The sequence below is a fragment of the Ovis canadensis genome, chromosome 19 (genome assembly GCF_042477335.2).
Source record: "Ovis canadensis isolate MfBH-ARS-UI-01 breed Bighorn chromosome 19, ARS-UI_OviCan_v2, whole genome shotgun sequence".
In the NCBI taxonomy this organism is placed as follows: domain Eukaryota; kingdom Metazoa; phylum Chordata; class Mammalia; order Artiodactyla; family Bovidae; genus Ovis; species Ovis canadensis.
This window is the reverse complement of record NC_091263.1, coordinates 26840052-26858245: the sequence shown is the minus strand read 5'-3', so window position 1 is coordinate 26858245 and position 18194 is coordinate 26840052. Positions and strand designations below refer to the sequence as shown.

The 18194-nt window shown below is 41.4% G+C and overlaps 1 protein-coding gene across 1 annotated transcript in view; it reads left to right on the top strand.

Annotated features, from left to right (window-relative positions):
• Positions 1 to 18194, top strand: part of SCN11A (sodium voltage-gated channel alpha subunit 11) — an 86220-nt gene that overhangs the window by 50923 nt on the left and 17103 nt on the right. Inside the window, exons 20-24 of the mRNA XM_069561498.1 lie at positions 4998 to 5171; positions 11219 to 11320; positions 11792 to 12061; positions 12735 to 12788; positions 14092 to 14233. Coding sequence (XP_069417599.1) covers positions 4998 to 5171; positions 11219 to 11320; positions 11792 to 12061; positions 12735 to 12788; positions 14092 to 14233 — 742 coding nt within the window. The remainder of the gene's footprint in view (positions 1 to 4997; positions 5172 to 11218; positions 11321 to 11791; positions 12062 to 12734; positions 12789 to 14091; positions 14234 to 18194) is intronic.

Genomic DNA, 18194 nt, shown 5'->3' with positions numbered 1-18194 from the left:
TTGATTTAGAGTCACAGAACATTTCACAATAAATTGCTAGGAGGGACAAGGGCACCCCTACTTTCCTGGTTAGTGCTTTATACCTGTGTAATCTCCAGATGAGAGGAGATGAGCATGCATTGGGGTCCACCAGAGCCTGTGATCAACAGACAGCCCATTTACCTGCTTTGCCCTTCTTCAAACTCTTTGCAACCCTGTGGACTATGGCCTGCCCGGCTCCTCTCTCCATGGGATTTCCCACACAAGAATGCTGGAGCGGGTTGCCATTTCCTTCTCCAGAAGGTTCTTCTTTCCAACCCAGGGTTCAAACCCATGTCTCCTGCATTGGCAGGTGTATTCTTTACCATTGAGCCACCAGGGAAGCCCATTTACCTCCTTACTGCTATGTACATTATTCCTGAAACAAAAAAGCAAATTTCTCTAAGACAATCCCAGAGAATTGCCTTGATTAATTTTTTTTATCACTCATCCTGTAGGCTTCCCTGTAATCTTCTGGTGATTAGATTTCATTAGCTATCTACACTTCCAAGTGACAAGGTTCTTGCACTTATTCCACAAATAGTCACCGTTATCTGTCATGCCCTGTGCTATTTAGTGGAAAAGCAATGTTGTTGTCACAAGGTCACACAGACACCTGTGTGAGAAAACTTACAATCAGGGAAGCAGCAGAGGGCACACAGATCTCCTAGTTCTCATCGGCCTTCAGACGAGGCAAGGGTAGGCTGGGCAGAGTGAGACTGAACACACAACGCAGAGGCTTCCAGGAGAGACGCAGGCCCTATTTCACTGCCTGTATTTATAGAGAAATGGAGACAGGAAACATCTAGTCCCTGACCACCGTATGTGGTATATGGACCAGCAGCCTCGTATCACCTGGAAGCTCATTAAGAATTCAGAGTCTTGGGCCCACCCCAGACCTGCTGAATCAGATGCTAGGTGGTTTAAGGCTCATTAGAGTTTGTGAAGCTCTGATTTGGGTAGCTACATAGAAATGGGAGCATCCTGGATTAGGCCTAGTTATATTATGGGAGCTTCCAATGCTCAGTTCTGATATCAGCCTGCTCTTCCTTTGAGCAAACTCGGATTTGCTGAGCCAGCTTGTTGCTAAGCTTCCAAAATGAAATGGGAAATGAGCTTTCAACACCATTCAGATTTGTCTCTCCTAAAGAGGCAGTCAGAAACAAGACCGGGAGCTGACTGTGGCTCAGATCATGAACTGCTGATTTCCAAATTCAGACTTAAATTGAAGAAAGTAGGGAAAACCACTAGACCATTCATGCATGACCTAAATCATATCCTTACAATTATACAGTGGAAGTGACAAATAGATTCAAGAGATTAGATCCGATAGACAGAGTGCCTGAAGAACTATGGATGGAGGTTCATGACATTGTACGGGAGGCAGTGATCAAGACCATCCCCAAGAAAAAGAAGTGTAAAAGGGCAAAATGGTTATCTGAGGAGGGCTTACACGTAGCTGAGGAAAGAAGAGAAGTGAAAGGCAAAGGAGAAGAGGAAAGATATGCCCATTTGAATGCAGTGTTCCAAAGAATAGCAAGGAGAGATAAGGAAGCCTTCCTCAGTGATCAATGTAAAGAAATAGAGGAAAACAATAGAATGGGAAGACTAGAGATAGAAGACTAGAGATCTCTTCAAGAAAATTAGGGATACCAAAGGAACATTTTATGCAAAGATGGACACAGTAAAGGACAAAAATGGTATGGACCTAACAGAAGCAGAAGATATTAAGAAGAGGTGGCAAGAATACACAGAAGAACTGGACAAAAAAGATCTTCATGACACAGATAACCACGATGGTGTGAGCACTCATGTAGAGCCAGACATACTGGAATGTGAAGTCAGGTGGGCCTTAGAAAGCATCAGTACGAACAAAACTAATGGAGGTGATGGAATTCCAGTTGAGCTATTTCAAATCCTGAAAGACGATACTGTTCAAGTTCTCCGCCCAATATGCCAGCAAATTTGGAAAACTCAGCAGTGTCCACAGGACTGGAAAAGGTCAGTTTTCATTCCAATCCCAAGGAAAGGCAATGCCAAAGAATGTTCAAGCTACTGCACAATTGCACTCATCTCACATGCTAGCAAAGTAATGCTCAAAATTCTCCAAGCCAGGCTTCAACAGTTTGTAAACTGTGAACTTCCTGATGTTCAAGCTGGATTTTAGAAAAGGGAGAGGAACCAGAGATCAAATTGCCAACATCCATTGGATCATCAAAAAAGCAAGAGAATACCAGAAAAACAGCAACTTCTGATTTATTAACTACGCCAAAGCCTTTGACTGTGTAGATCACAACAAACGTGGCCAATACATAAAGAGATGGGGATACCAGACCACCTGACCTGTCTCCTGAGCAATCTGTATGCAGGTCAAGAAGCAACAGTTAGAACTGGATGTGGAACAACAGACTGGTTCCAAATAAGAAAAGGAGCATGTCAAGGCTGTGTATTGTCACCCTGCTTATTTAACTTATACGCAGAGTACATCATGAGAAATGCCGGGCTGGATGAAGCAAAAGCTGGAATCAAGATAGCTGGAAGAAATATCAGGTATAAAGATGACACCACCCTTATGGCAGAAAGTGAAGAAGAACTAAAGAGCATCTTGATGAAAGTGAAAGAGGAGAGTGAAAAAGCTGGCTTAAACTCAGCCTTCAAAAAATGAAGATCATGGCATCTGGTCCCATCACTTCATGGCAAATAGATGGTGAAACAGTGGAAACAGTGAGAGACTTTATTTGGGGGGGGGGCTTCAAAATCACTGCAGATGGTGACTGCAGTCATGAAATTAAAAGATGCTTACTCCTTGGAAGAAAAGCTATGACCAACCTAGAGAGCATATTAAAAAGCAGGGACATTACTTTGTCAACAAAAGTCTGTTTAGTCAAAGCTATGGTTTTTCCAGTAGTCACGTATGGCTGTGAGAGTTGGACTATGAAGAAAGTCGAGTGCCAAAGAATTTTTTTTTTTTGATTGTGAATGTTTTATTTTTTTTAATTTTTATTTTTTTAAAAAAATTTGTTTATTTATTTTTTTAAATTTTAAAATCTTTAATTCTTACATACGTTCCCAAACATGAACCCCCCTCCCACCAAGTGCCGAAGAATTGATGCTTTTAAACTGTGGTGTTAGAGAAGACCTTTGAGAGTCCCTTGGACTGTAAGGAGATCAAACCAGTCAATCCTAAAGGAAATCAGTCCTGAATATTCATTGGAAGGACTGATGCTGAAGCTGAAATTTCAATACTTTGCCCATCTGATGCAAAGAATGGACTCATTGGAAAAGACCCTGATGCTGGGAAAGATTGAAGGCGGGAGGAGAAGGAGATGACAGAGGATGAGATGGTTGGATGGTATCACCGACTCGATGAACATGAGTTTGGGCAAGCTCTGGGACTTGGCAATGGACAGGGAGGCCTGGCATGCTGCAGTCCCAAAGAGTGACTGGTGTACTGGTGTCACAAAGAGTCAGACAGGACTGAGTGACTGAACTGAAAGAGGCAAACGGACAATCCCTGACCTTCAAGAGCTTGGGGGCTTGTAGGCAAGACAGATGGAGTTCAGACAGCTATAACTAGGGCCATAGTGGTACATTCAAGAGAAACAACATATCATGTAGGATGGCACCTAACCCATTCCTGTGGAAGAAGGACAGTTTCCTACAGAAGGTATCAACTAAGCTGATATCTTAAAGGCTGACCAGGAGCCAGTGGGGGAGAGGAGGAGATGAAGGGCCTTCTTCAGTCAAAAGCCCACTTGGGGGTTGAAAGTAAGACTGTTTTATTCTCTATTCTTTTTCTCTAGGGTTGTGGGACTGTGAGATTACCTTGGTTCCTAACAGCATTGCTGATTTCTTTCTTGCCTTCCCAATGACTTGGCAGGGTTAGTGTCTCTTCTCTCCTTCCTTTCATCCTCAGTAACACTGTAAAGGCCAAAAGGACAGCTTACAGCCTAGCAATACAGACCCCGAAGAATCACACACACACATATTTTGGGTTAAGGAGATGTTTGGATGTAGTGTGAAAAAGGGTCTCTCCAAAAGCTTAGATGTCTAATTTTCATTGTCACACTTAATGAATGTTTGGGCCTTCCCAGGTAGTGCTAGTGGTAAAGAACTTGCCTGCCAATGCAGGTAGACATAAGAGACTTGGGTTCGATCCCTGGGTTGGCAAGATCCCCTGGAGAAGGAAATGGCAACCCACTCCAGTAGTATTGCCTGGGGAATGCCATGGACAGAGGAGCCAGGTGGGATACGGTCCACAGAACTTAACGTTAGGGTTAGGGTTAGGATAGGGTTAGGGTTAGGCACAGAGTTGGACATGACTGAAGCGACTTAGCAACATTCAAAGTAATTTACATTGGGAACTCTAGCCCAGTGCTTCCCAAATTTTTGCACATCATGATTCACATACGAAAATGATCAAATCTGTAGGGAACACTGGGATAAGTGGATAATGCTGTTTGTGGTGGAGGGTGGTGAGCCTCAGTGTTGGAAGGATCCAGAGTATGAACTAAGGTTTTCAGACTTGATGTTGTAAGCAATGAACAGCCACTGAATAGAACCACCCAGGTAAGTAGGAGGATGAAAGAAATGGTGAATGCCACTGGGAGGTTCTGGGAAAGTTGGCAAGATATTGTTGGCAAGGGTCGAAAGGATTAGGAAGACCAGGAGACAGTATGATGATCCATTAGGAAGATTTTTTTTTTTTAATATTCCAGGGGCCATGAGAAACTGGGAAACTATGATGGCAACATAGTTGATGAGACTCTGGGAAACTATAGTGGCAACAGAAATCTAGAAATAGGATTTTCCTTCTTTTGTTTTACTTACTCAAGGAATTGTTTCTACTGGAAAAGTTCAGCCTTAAGCAAAATCTCATCACCAAGAGAGATCCTAGTTTATTCAAATAAGGAAGAACAATAAAAAATAAAGTCAGCAGAGAGTTCAACCTGACCTATGGCTGTACTTTATCATTTCAGGTATTTGAAGATATTAACCTTGATAAACAACCCAAAATCCAAGAATTACTTAAATGTACTGACACTATTTTCACATACATTTTTATCTTGGAGATGGGTCTGAAATGGGTGGCCTTTGGATTTGGGAAGTATTTCACAAGTGTCTGGTGCTGGCTCGATTTCGTCATTGTGATTGTAAGTTTACCGTCTCTGTGTTGTGCGCAGGTGGGATTGAGGGGGGCTGGGTTGGGGTGGAGGAGGGGATCACATGGGAGCTGCTTTTCCCGTGTGCCTCGTACGAGTGCCTCTCCAGAATATTTTTCTTCACATTTATCTATCAGCAGTCCAGCCTTTCCTTGGTCCCATTCCTCATATGCTGCATTTCATATGCTCACCGTCTCAACCCTTTCCATGATGGTACTCATTCACTTCTCTCCATAAGCACCGCTTATTTCTGATGTACATCTAGAATAGCTTCGCACATTCTCTACTTTTCCTTCTCCTTCCAACTTTTAATTTCTTTTCAAGACTTCTCAAAGCAGGTTAGCAGCCAGCAGATTAGGCTGGTCTCCCATCTTGATCGTCAAGCAACAAGGATTATTCACATACATTGTTTTTTCCATTTAATCTGAACAACAGTGTTCCAAGTTAGGCAGACCTATGTATTGCCTACCACATTACAGACAAGGAAACCTGAAGCTCAGAGGCTTAGCAGCTTGTTTCAGATGGGACTGGAATTCACACCTTGGTCTGTAGGATGCCAAGGCCAATAGCAATGAGAGTAGGTAACATTTTTCGACTGCTTTCTCGGTACCAGGTACTCTGCCGTATGCCTCTTATGCATTCTCTCTTTTAGTTATCACAGCGTTTCCATGTTGCAGTTATTATTTTTCCCAGATAAATAGGAGTAAACTAAGTCATAGAAACATGTTCAAGGTTGCCCAGCTAGAAGATGGAAGTGAAGTCACTTAGTTGTGTCCGACTCTTTGCAACCCCATGGACAGTAGCCTACCAGGCTCCTCCATCCATGGGATTTTCCAGGCAAGAGTACTGGAGTGGGTTGCCATTTCCTCCTCCAGAGGACCTTCCTGACCCAGGGATCGAACCTGGATCTCCTGCATTGTAGTCAGATGCTTTACCATCTGAGCCACCTGGGAAGTCTTTTGAGCCACCTGGGAAGAAGAAGGAGACTCAAATCTAGTAAGCCTCCCTGCAAAGTCCTTGATTTTAACATCTATAGCCTTCTATAATGACCTAATTAGTTAGACTTTGTCCCTGCTGTTTAAGAAAGTAGATATGACAAATGCATAGTACAAACTGTGTGCTCAGCACACCACACTGAAGAGCCAGCGTTTTGTTGGCGGGTACAAATAGGCCGTGTGGGTCAAGCATTTCAGAAAGTCACCGGTGCCATCGGAGCTCCAACACAAGTATTCCCAGGAGCATCACGCGATTCCCTATCAGGTTCCAGAGTGCTAGTCACTGTGCATCCGTTATCTTATTGACTGTAGTGAAGGATGCCTGAGACAATGGACAGATTTTTGGTATCTCTGATCTAGGACCTGTGGTTTACTGGCCTAAACTTAGGAGACCAATTCTTATTTTATTTTTGATTGGAAGATAATTACTTTAAAATATTGTGTTGGTTTCTGCCATACAACACAGTGAATCTGTCATAACTATATAACTATATATATATATCCCCTTCCTCTTAAGCCTTCCTCTTAAGCCTTCCTCCATCCCCTTTCCCTGCCACCCTGTCCCCTTAGGTCTTCAGAGAGTACCAGGCTGGGCTCCCTGTGTTACGCAGCAGCTCCCCACTCACCATCTGCTTCACACATGGCAGTGTGTATATGTCAGTGCCACTCTCTCAATTTGTCCCATCCTCTCCCTCCCCTCCTGTGTCCACAAGTCTGTGTAGGACACTGATTTTAAAGCTGTTTCTTTACTCTCTTTCTGTGAAATCTCAAGCAGAATGCTTTCAGTTTTGACATCAACTTCCAAATGGATATAAATGAGAGTGTAGACTCTAAATTGCCCAAATTTTCCCAGATACAAAATGGAAAACATACAGCTAACAATAACTATTTAAAATATCGAAACAGTAGTCGAATGCCACACTTTCAAAAAGGACACCAGGTCCAGGTGGTTCTGAAAACAAGTTTTACCAGCCTTCCCAGGAGCAGTGCCATAGACCACATGTTTGTGTCCCTCTACCCTGCCCCTGAAATTTGGGTTGAAACCTGATCTCCAGCGTGTTGGAGATGGGGCCTTTGGGAGGCAACTAGGACATAAGAGCATTGATTCCAGAGCCCTCATAAATAGGATTAGTGATCTTATAAAAGAGACTCCACAGTTTCCTCACTCCTTCTGTGAAGACAGGGAGAAGATGACTGCCTATGAACCAGGAAATAGGTCCTCAACCAGACACTGACTCTGCCAGCGTCTTAATCTTGGAATTTCCAGCCTTCAGACTGTAAGAAATTTCTGTTGTCTATATATCCAGGCTATGGTATGGTATTCTGATATAGCAGCCTGAACTAAGACAAGCAGTGCATCCCAACCTTACTCAGATTAAGACAAGGAACAGAAAAGGAGGGGAGGCATGCAAACTTATTTAATGAGACAAACATAACCTTGATAACAATCTGAATGGAACAAGAATGAGTAGAGCAAGAGAAGATATAATCTTTTAACTATATAGCTTTATGAATCCCAGAGAAAGTACCAAGTGTGGTCCACTATTACTATTACCAGCCTTAGCACTATGCAGACCCAGTTCCATCTGAAACAAGATGCTGCTCCACTGAGCTTCAGAGTTCATGTCTGTAATGTGGTTGAGATATTATGTGGTAGTGATGTTATGTGTGTGTGTGCTAAGTCAGTTTAGTCGTGTCTGACTCTTTGAGACCCTATGGACTGGAGCCTGCCAGGCTCCTCTGTCCAGGAGTTTCTCCAGGCAAGAATAGTGGAGTGCATTGCCATGTTCTCCTCCAGGGGATCTTCCCGACAGGGATTGGACCCATGTCTCTCAAGTCCCCTGCATTGTCAGACAGGTTCTTTACCACTAGGACCATATGGGACGCCCAGCAGTGATGTACACCACTGCATAATTCAGAACATTATTGTATGAATTAAATGAGTTATGTGAATAATATTTTTATGTTGCTTGTTACTCAAGATTAAATAAAATGATCTTTATAATTTTGGAATAGGAAAGTGCAAACACAACCACAAATATATATCAAAATATAAGACTTTCTTTTTTTTGTTCAACAACACCATGATTATAAAAGACAGGCTAGACCCTCGAGACAGTATATACCACATATAAAACAGAGAGTTGAGGTTACCGGGTGGCTCAGGGGTAAGGAAGCCACCTGCGGTGCAGGAGACGCAGGAGACACAGGTTTGGTCCCTGGGTCGGCACAGGTTTTGTGCCTGGAGGCAGGGCTGGTAAGCCACTCCAGTATTCTTGCCTGGAGAATACCGTGGACAGAGGAACCTGGTGGGCTACCGTCCATAGGGTCTCAAAGAGTCAGACCCGACTGAAGTGACTGAGCTCACATGCTTGCATAACAGATAGTTATGATCCACTGTAAATAAATACCCCCAACAGATCAACAAGAAAAAGACAACCCAGTGTAAGAACGGGGGAAGGGTGCAGACAGGCAATTCACAGGAGGATCTTGAGTTGCTAATAAATGTATGAAGAAATACACACTAGTTATATCACCAGTTAGCACAGACATACATATTAAAATGAGACTTCTTTTCACTTATCAGACAGACAAAAATTTTTAAGTTGGATAATATCTAACATGAGAAGGATTTAGGAAAATGGAACTTCTAATCACTGCTAACTGCTATACAAGACATTTGGGGAAACTTTTGCACCATTAAGTTAAAATTACAAATGAACCCAATTTACAAATCCAGAAATACCACTTCTAGTTATACATTTAAGGAAACTCTTGTGTATGTACCCAGGAAAAATGCATGTCTGTCTAGTTTGCTATCGTTCATAGCAGCAAAGAAATGGAAACAACTTAGGTATTCACCAAGGGGAAATGAATTCATAAAATATAAATATATGCTGTAATATTCCATAACAGTCAAAAGGAGAATACCATAAGAATGTATATAACATGATAGGAATCTCAAAACCACAGTACAGGGAGATTAATGCAAATTAGGTAGGAATAAAATAAAACTAGGGAAAACTTCTACGGAAGAATGCCGTAGAGTAGAGAAGAATGGGGATATGTTCTTGTCAGCGCTTCTCATGGATGTTTCAGTTAGGGGTGAGGTTCCAGGTGAAAAGGTGTACAATGTCCCTCCAGGAATATCCTCTCTATTTACGCTACCAGTCACTTAGTAAAGCCAGGACTGCTGAGCTTTACAACCCTTTTCCCTTTGGTTAGGAACAAGGTCAACAGTCCATGAGGTCGCTAGGGTCAGACACAACTTCGTGACTAAAGCACCACCATAGGAACAAGGTAGGCATATTTGTGCAAAAGCTGATTAAATAACTCTCCCAACAGGCAATGCTGTCACAAGCAGAAGAACAAAACAGCTTATTGGAAAAAGCCATTATAAATACGCACATTTTGAATCAATGGTGATTTTTAAAAGTTGATTATGAATTTAAGAATCTGGTTATTCTGCCATAGTCCTTCAATTTCTCCTACTCTGCAAATGTGTTACTACTGCAATGAGATTGGCTCGTGGGAGGTGTTTTTAGATACCAGTTAACTTTGCCATCATCTAAGTCAGGAGTATCAATAATTCACTTCCTGTCCTGCTGAGCACTCTCCATCTAAGTTGAGCCTCTGAAGGCTCTGCATAATCAATAAGAATGGCTGAAAATCTGCAAGTAGTGTCTTCAACTTAAGCTCAGCATCTTTATTGAGCTTTTTTAAAAAATTATTATTTATTTATTTGGCTGTGCCAGGTCTTAGTTGTGGCAGTGGGATCTAGTTCCCTGGGCAGGGATTGAACCCATGCCCACTGCATTGGGAGCACAGTCTTAACCACTGGACCACTAGGGAAGTCCCTGTTTGTTCAGTTTTAATTTAGTGTGTTTACAGAGTTTTCCAATCCTCTGTCATATCCTGCTGTAAAGAAGCATGTTAGGAGAGAAAATTGGATTTAATTCTCCAAAAAGGAGCTGTTCGAATGAGGGAACATATTAGCCAAAAGGAATTCATTCATTCATTCTTTTTATTTTTTAGAGTTATTTCTTTGTAACTTTTTATTTTAATATTTGAAGCTTATGGAAAGTTGCAAGAAATTGCAAAAGAATCCCTTGTACTCTTTCCCCAGATTCACCCATTATTAATATTTAAGCCCATCTGCCATATCAGTTTCTCCTGTATTTTTTCCCCTAAACTGCTTGAGATTAAGTTGTAGGGATCACACTACATTAGCCCTCAACATTTCAGGGTGTTTTTCCAAAGAACAAGCATATTATCTCCCACAGTCACAAAGCAATTATCCAGCTTAGGAAATTTAACATGATCCAGTACTAAAACCCTTGGAGAAGGCAATGGCACCCCACTCCAGTACTCTTGCCTGGAAAATCCCATGATGGAGGAGCCTGGTAGGCTGCAGTCCATGGGGTCGCAAAGAGTCAGACACGATTGAGCGACTTCACTTTGACTTTTCACTTTCATGCATTGGAGAAGGAAATGGCAACCCACTCCAGTGTTCTTGCCTGGAGAATCCCAAGGATGGGGGAGCCTGGTGGGCTGCCGTCTATGGGGTCATATAGAGTCAGACACGATTGAAGCGACTTAGCAGTACTAAAACCCACATCCATTTTCAAATGTTCTCGGTTGTCACAAGGTCCTTTATGGCTAATTTACCCTACCCGCCTACCACCGCCTTTCCCCCGCAATCTAGGATCCCATTCAGGATCTCACATGACAGTCATTGCCATGTCTCTCTGGTTTCCTTGAATTCACAACAGTTTCTCAGCTTTTTTTTTTTTTTTGTCTTTCATTAAACAAATGTAAACACACTGTTCTCACCCATATGGGCTGGAGCTTTGCCAGGCAAGGAGAAAACTTGCCTCTAACCTGCTCCCCCTCCCCGCCCTTCCAGCTGGGTCTTGTTGGTTTCTGTGTCTGGATAATCTGCTGTGGGCATGCCTTTGCCTCTCAGAAAGATGCCTCTTAACACCCACTGGGTTCTCTGGTCACCAAGCTGGATGTACTACCCAAAGCTTCTTTTCCCACCAGGTCTCTGTGACCAGTCTCATTGACTTAATGGGCTTGAAGTCCTTCCGGATTCTTCGAGCACTGAGGCCCCTGCGAGCATTGTCCCAGTTTGAAGGAATGAAGGTATGTTCTTTAGGCGGAATGGAGGAAAAAGTCAGCTAGCAGGGAAAGGTAGAGAAGCCATCTGCTCTTCTTGGGCTGGACATCCCTTAAATTGTCAAACTTTTCCTGGACTCCTTCCCATCTGGCCCACTGCTTAGAATTCAGAGGTAGAGAAAAGTCTAAGATATAGTCTTCACCTAAAAGCACTTCTGTGACAGTCGAGCTGGGCTCTGGCTTCCCTTCAGTCCTAGGGCAGGTGTCTCAAACACCATCATCAGAAGACACTTCTCAAGCGATCCTGTAGCAACCGAAAGGACCCGTAATGTAGGGAGCTGAGAGCAGGGCTTGCCATGGGGTTGGGGTTCAGGGTTGGAATGTAAAGATGAGATTTCAAGAAATGCAGCCCCACACATCAGACCCATCCTGGGAAGATTAAGAGCTTGGTGAGTCTCACACATCTATTATGTTTTTCTTCTGCTTTGTTTCCTTAAGGTGGTAGTTTATGCTCTCATAGGTGCCATACCTGCTATTCTGAATGTTTTGCTTGTCTGCCTCATTTTCTGGCTCATATTTTGTATCCTGGGAGTAAGTCTGTTTTCTGGAAGATTTGGAAGATGTGTTAATGCAACAGATGTAAAATCAGTCATAGATTATAACGTTGTTGCAAACCGGAGTCAGTGTGAAAGTGGAAATTTCTATTGGCACACCCCGCATGTCAACTTTGACAATGTGTTAATGGCTTACCTTGCGCTACTGCAAGTGGTAAGTGTTGTCGGTTTGTTTTTCACTCTGGGGAAAGAACCCTGAAAAGAATCATGAACCGTTTCTCAGCTAATAAAAATATAATGACCCCATTGAAATAATGGAATCAAACCGCAGTTTCCTCATGGGAGCTAATGCCCTCTGGAATTGTTCCCCACTGAGCATCACCAACTTGATTGTCTACTGAGCTTCAACCTCCAAGACCCTGTAAGGGTTTGGACCTTGCACTCTGTCCTGTGGTGCCTTGTTCTCCTTAGCTCCAGCCAGAGAGACGTGGAGCCTCAGATGCCAAGCCACACCTGTAGTAACAGTTCCCTGTGGGAACAGTCCCGTGTCAAGCTGTGGTTGCAAGGTCTTGGACAGATAGAGCAAATAGATGTGGCATCAGGAAAGAACCTTAATCAGGTTCTTTGCATCAGCTGGTCCATAACTTCTCTAGGAATTTTTAAGGCAGAAATTTCTCTTGTTTTTAAACTTTTTATCTTGTGAAAATGAAGAAAAAATAATACAAAACACATGCCCATGAACTTTTTTCAGCTGTTCCTTTATGTAGGCATTCTGTCCAGGAAGGGTGGACCATCATCTTATATACATCTGCCCGCTGGACTTGCTGGCTTTTGTATGTTGATGACAAGTCAATAATGGTGTTCATGTTTCCCTTCTTTCATTGCAGGCAACATTTAAGGGCTGGATGGATATTATGTATGCAGCTGTTGATTCCACAGAGGTGAGCTTGTGTTCTACCATGCTGTAGAGTGCTAGGATCAAATCAAGAGACCATGACTACATGGCCAGCCCAGAACTTCCCTCATCATAGTTCCAGTGGCCAGGATTCTCTACCTTTTTTACATTAAGACAAACACTATGAAACAGGGATTAAAAGGGTTCTTATTCATCTTCCTCTGAGTATTACATCCTAGCATGCTCACAGCTCTGATGTTCTGTATCTCTTTTTGACAATTCCCTGGGTACAAGTGAGCTGAGCTTTTCTCTGTTCCTCTTTCTATCTGAACCTCCCTTTGCAAGATTATCAGCTTGCTGCATAATCTTATGTTAAATTATCAGTTAAATTAACTGAATATTAATTCTTTCTTTCTATTATATTGTTTCCAGACTAATGCCTACCCTTAATTCAAACAAGTAGATGCCTGAAGCCAAGTGGGACTAAGGTTAGGTACTCTTCAAGGCAAAAGAAAAAAATAATTGTTTCAAATACTTATGTCCAATACAGTGGTTTCTATGGCGGGTGTTCAGTAACAAATATCATAAGTACTTTGAGCAGATAATAGAGCTATCAACACTCATCTCTATCTTTGAATATGATTAGAGGAAAGAAAAGAGAGGTGCTCCTACCCCTAGCCCCAAAATGAATAAAACCAGAGCCTTGTGAAGAACTTGGGCAGAAGGGGTCTTGGATGCTTTTGGTCATACCTCGAGCTAGGCCAGCTTGGTTGTAGTCCATTTTTGTCCATTCCAGAGCTTGATCATTCATTCGTACACTCATTCAATGTGTGTGGAGAACCTCACGCCACAAGCTATGCCAGGCACTAGGGATTCAAGAGTGACAGAACACAGGCACAGACTAAATACCATCGTGTAGCGGGCTCTGTGGGGACGGTGTAGGTGTTCAGCAAGGACTGGTAGTTAAGCTCCTTTGCGTGAAATGGACATGTCCCTTCTCTGGTGGCCCTCTTCAGTTTGGCTCCCTCCAGTTATGTGTCTATATGGACCTCCTCGAGACGTTTTCAACGGACACACGCAATCCGTGCTACTCTCCTGCCTCGCAGCCCTTCAGTGATTCTCCATCGCTTCAAAGAAAAGTCCAGATACTCCACCCCACCCCCTCCCCACTGTATGGTAGCACTCAAGCTGTGCTGGGGGAAACTGAAAGAGGGGAAAGGGGCTCCCTGCAGGGCCATGGCTCACTGGAGGAGGCTGAGTGGTTAATGGTGCTGCTACCAAGCAGTTAGGATGGCTCATATTTTTCTCCAGTAACTGTTTTCTTCTTTCATTAAAACAATCCCTAACAGGAAGGACAACAGCCAAAGTTTGAGGCACGTTCTTGCATGTACCTTTACTTCGTAGTTTTTATCATCTTTGGCTCATTCTTCACTCTGAATCTCTTTACTGGTGTTATTATTGACAACTTCAACCAACAGCAGAAAAAGATAAGTATGGGGATTGTCCTTGTTTGGTATTTTTACCTCCTCATTTCTCCAAAGAGCTTGGATGGAGCATAAATCAGTTCTAGATTGTTGTGCAAAGTAGCCTTTATCATCTGCATGAGAATGGAGAGGGAGCCTCTTAGAAAAGAGTCTTGAGGCTATGGCTGAAAAGGGACTGCATCAGCTGGGTTTTATTAATCATTGTTTTTATTCTTCACTCTACCCTCTTAAACAAAGGACGTTGTTGAATGCTAATAGAAAAACAAATATCGGGATTAGTATTTACGTCAAATTTTAGTAACCTTGCGAGTGTATCTTGTTATTCAGGATAAAAAGAGTACAATCCCTGATTTAGGATAGTTCAATTTACATGACTTTTCAACTTTTCGATGAGGCAGAAGTGATATGCATTGAGTAGAAACTTTACTACAGGTTTTGAACTGTGATCTTGTCCTGTGCTAGAGATATATAGTACAATACTTTCCTGCGACACTGCGTAGCAGCAGCCACAGCTCCCAATCATCCATACGATCACTGAGAATAAGCAGTAGATATATATTTACAACATTCTGTATCCATACAACCGTTCTGTTTTTCACTTTCAGTACAGTTATTTGATAAACTAAATGAGATATTCAACACTTTATTTTCAAATAGGGTTTGTGTTCCATGATTTTGCCCAACTGTAATCTAATTTCTGGGCTTCCCTGATAGCTTGCAATGCAGGAGACTCCAATTTGATTCCTGGGTTGGAATTGAATAAGATCTCCTGGAGAAGGGATAGGCTATCCCATCCAGTATTCTTGGGCTTCCCTGGTGGCTCAGCTGGTAAAGAATCTACCTGCAATGCTAGAGACCTGGGTTCAATCCCTGGGTTGGGAAGATCCCCTGGAGAAGGGAAAGGCTACCCACCTCAGCATTCTGGCTTGGAGAATTCCAAGGACTGTATAGTCCATGGGGTCACAAAGAGTCAGACATGACTGAGCAACTTTCACACACATGTGAAAGCTAATTTCTAAGTGTTCTGAGCATGTTTAAGGTAGGCAAGGCTAACCTGTGATGTTAAGCAGGTTAAGTGTATTAAATGCATTTCAAGTTACATGCAATATTTTCAACTTAACATGGGTTTATCAGGATGTATAACCATTGTAAGTGCAGGAAAAATCTACAAACTCTCCTCTTTCCATAAACTTGCATCTCAATACCCAAGTCTCAGCAGATTTACTGAATTTACTTGGAAAGAAGATGGTGGGGAAGAGACAGGTTTTTTTCCCTCGTGTGTTGTGACAAACACATATTTGTTTTTCTGATTCAATAATCCATAGGAGCATTGTAGTAAATGTGGGAAAAAGATGAAGACGAAAAGATAATTTAAATCATCCATAAGGTGACCACCAAATGATAACTATTTTAGATTAAGCCTCATCATTTTGGTACCATCTTTTCCAGGAACTGAACTGAACTGAACTGCTGCTGCTGCTGCTAAGTCATTTTTAAATAATACTAAATGTTTCTTTTACACTGTTGAGATTATATAATATTTTTAACTGTCTTCTCCATTAGTTATGAGTTCATGTCATGAGATCATCTTTATTATAAGAATTTTCATGGATGAATTACATCCTATATTATGGATAGATCATAATTTGTTACAACCATTCCCCCCACTCCCCCTTTTAAGGACATCTGGGTCATTTCCAAATTTCTTGCTCTTCTAAAATAATCATGAAGATTCTTGAAATTCTCTCTGTATATCTCCGATTATTTCCTCAGGATAAGTTCCTAGGATTTAAGGCATTAAAGACAGATTGTGAAATTACCTTTCAGAAATGCTATGCTGGCTGGGTACCCTCCTTTTGTAAGACATGAAGTGCTTGTTTATTCTGTCCTCATCATTCTGACTTTTGTAACTTTAAATTATTTTTTCTAGCTTGATGGGTAAAAGTGTTATCTCACAGTTTTACATTCATTCATTTGACCATTTCTGAAGTCAAACACTTTTTCACAGGTTGATGGCCATAACTATTTCTTCCTTGAGTTTTCTGTTTATATGCTCTTTGTCTCTTCTTAAAATTGATATCATCATTTTTTCTTATGGTTTTATATAGTATGTTCAATCTGACTTACCTCTTACATTTTTGTAATGACATTTTTAATTTATAGACATGTATGAAGTCAAGCTTTCAATCTTCTCCTTTTGCCCTCTTTTCTTGAATTTATATACTGAAGGCATTTCTCAATCCTAAAATCAGGTGGCTAAACATTCACCTTTGGTTTTTCCCTTGTTGTTTTGTGACCTTCTTTATTTTTCTGTTGAGCTTTTTTAAATCCATCTAAAATGTGTCCTGATACTGCTGAGCTTTCTTAGTGTCTGCTGGGAGAGTCATTCACAGTCCCAGGCAACTACATGGCTGCTGTTACTCAGGAGTGTGCTATGTGGAGTCACCTCTGTAATATGCAGCTTGATTGCAACCAATACCTACAATCTTAATGTCAGGCCTTGCGATTTTAGATTTAAGCTTGCATTTGAAATCGCTGTTTTGATCAGTCCATAGCATTTTTGTTCTATTTTGTTTTACTTTTTATAATAGAAAATTTCAAACACTCACAAGAATATGGTAAAATGAACCTAAAATACCCAGCACCCAGCACAACATTTATTGATTTAAAAACATCCTTATACCTTCAGTGTCTTTCCCCACTGGGTCCTTCCACTGGATTTTTTTATAGAGCATCACATACATCACATTATTTCATCCACCAGTTTTTCAGAACATATCTCTTTTTAAACATAACTACAATTTCATGATCATATCTAAAAAGTTTAATATGAGTTCTTTAAATTCATCAAAAATCCAGTCAAATGTTCAAATTTCCTCCAGTCTCTTATATTCTCAAAATATTTATTCATTCTTTAACTGATTAGTTGATTGATTATATTAAAGTTTGCTTCTTTTCAAATTAGGATTCAAATCAAGTCCTTGCACTGGATGACTTCCTTGCTCTCTGGATTGACAGTATGTTCTAGGCATTGTTTGTACACTTTTTGCTCCAGATCTGGAAACAGCCATTTCTCTAGGGAGTTCTGGGAGGTAGTGTTCTAAGACTGCAGTCTAGAATGCTCATTGTGATTATTTTGAGACTTTTGCAGTGGGCAGAGCTACTTCAAATTTAGGACTACAAAGTTTTCACTTAACTAGTACATCTGTATCTCCTCTTTTCCACACTGAGAAAGCTGGTTCTTGTGGGTACAGAAGATAATAGCCATTAAAATTTCCATAGCTGCTCATTTTATTTATCTCACAACACACAAAGGGCAGTCTCATAATAACAGTATTAATACTATCATGATGCATGTGATTATTGAAGATAGTTAATATCTGCCAGGCATCGTGAAAAAACCTGGTTAACTTCTAGGGCTGGGTTGTTGGTTTCTTTCTTTCTTTATTTATTTTTACTGTAGCAAAATGGTCATAACATCAGATTTATCATCTTATCCGTTTTTAATGTTACTGCTCAGTGGTGTTCAGTACATTCATAATGTTGTGCAACCATCATCATCGTCCATCTGTATAACTCTTCATCTTGTAAAACTGAAACTCTACACCCATTAAGCAATAACTCCCCGTACTTCCCACCAGCCCCTGGCAGCTCCCATTCCACTTTCTGTCTTCATGATTTTGACTATTCTAAGCATCTCATGTAGGTGGAATCATGCAGTGCTTGTCTTTCTGTGAGTAGCCTGCTTCATTTAGCATAATGTCCTTAAGGTTCATGCATGTTGTTGCATGTTGCAGAATTTCCTTCTTGTTTAAGGCTATGTATGTATCATGTTTTGCTCTTTCATCCATGTATTGATGGGCAGTTGGGTTCCTCCATGTTTTAGTTATTGTGAATAAAGGTCCTATGAACATGGGTGTGCAAACATCTCTTTGAGACCCTGCTTCGATTCATTTAGGTCTATATAG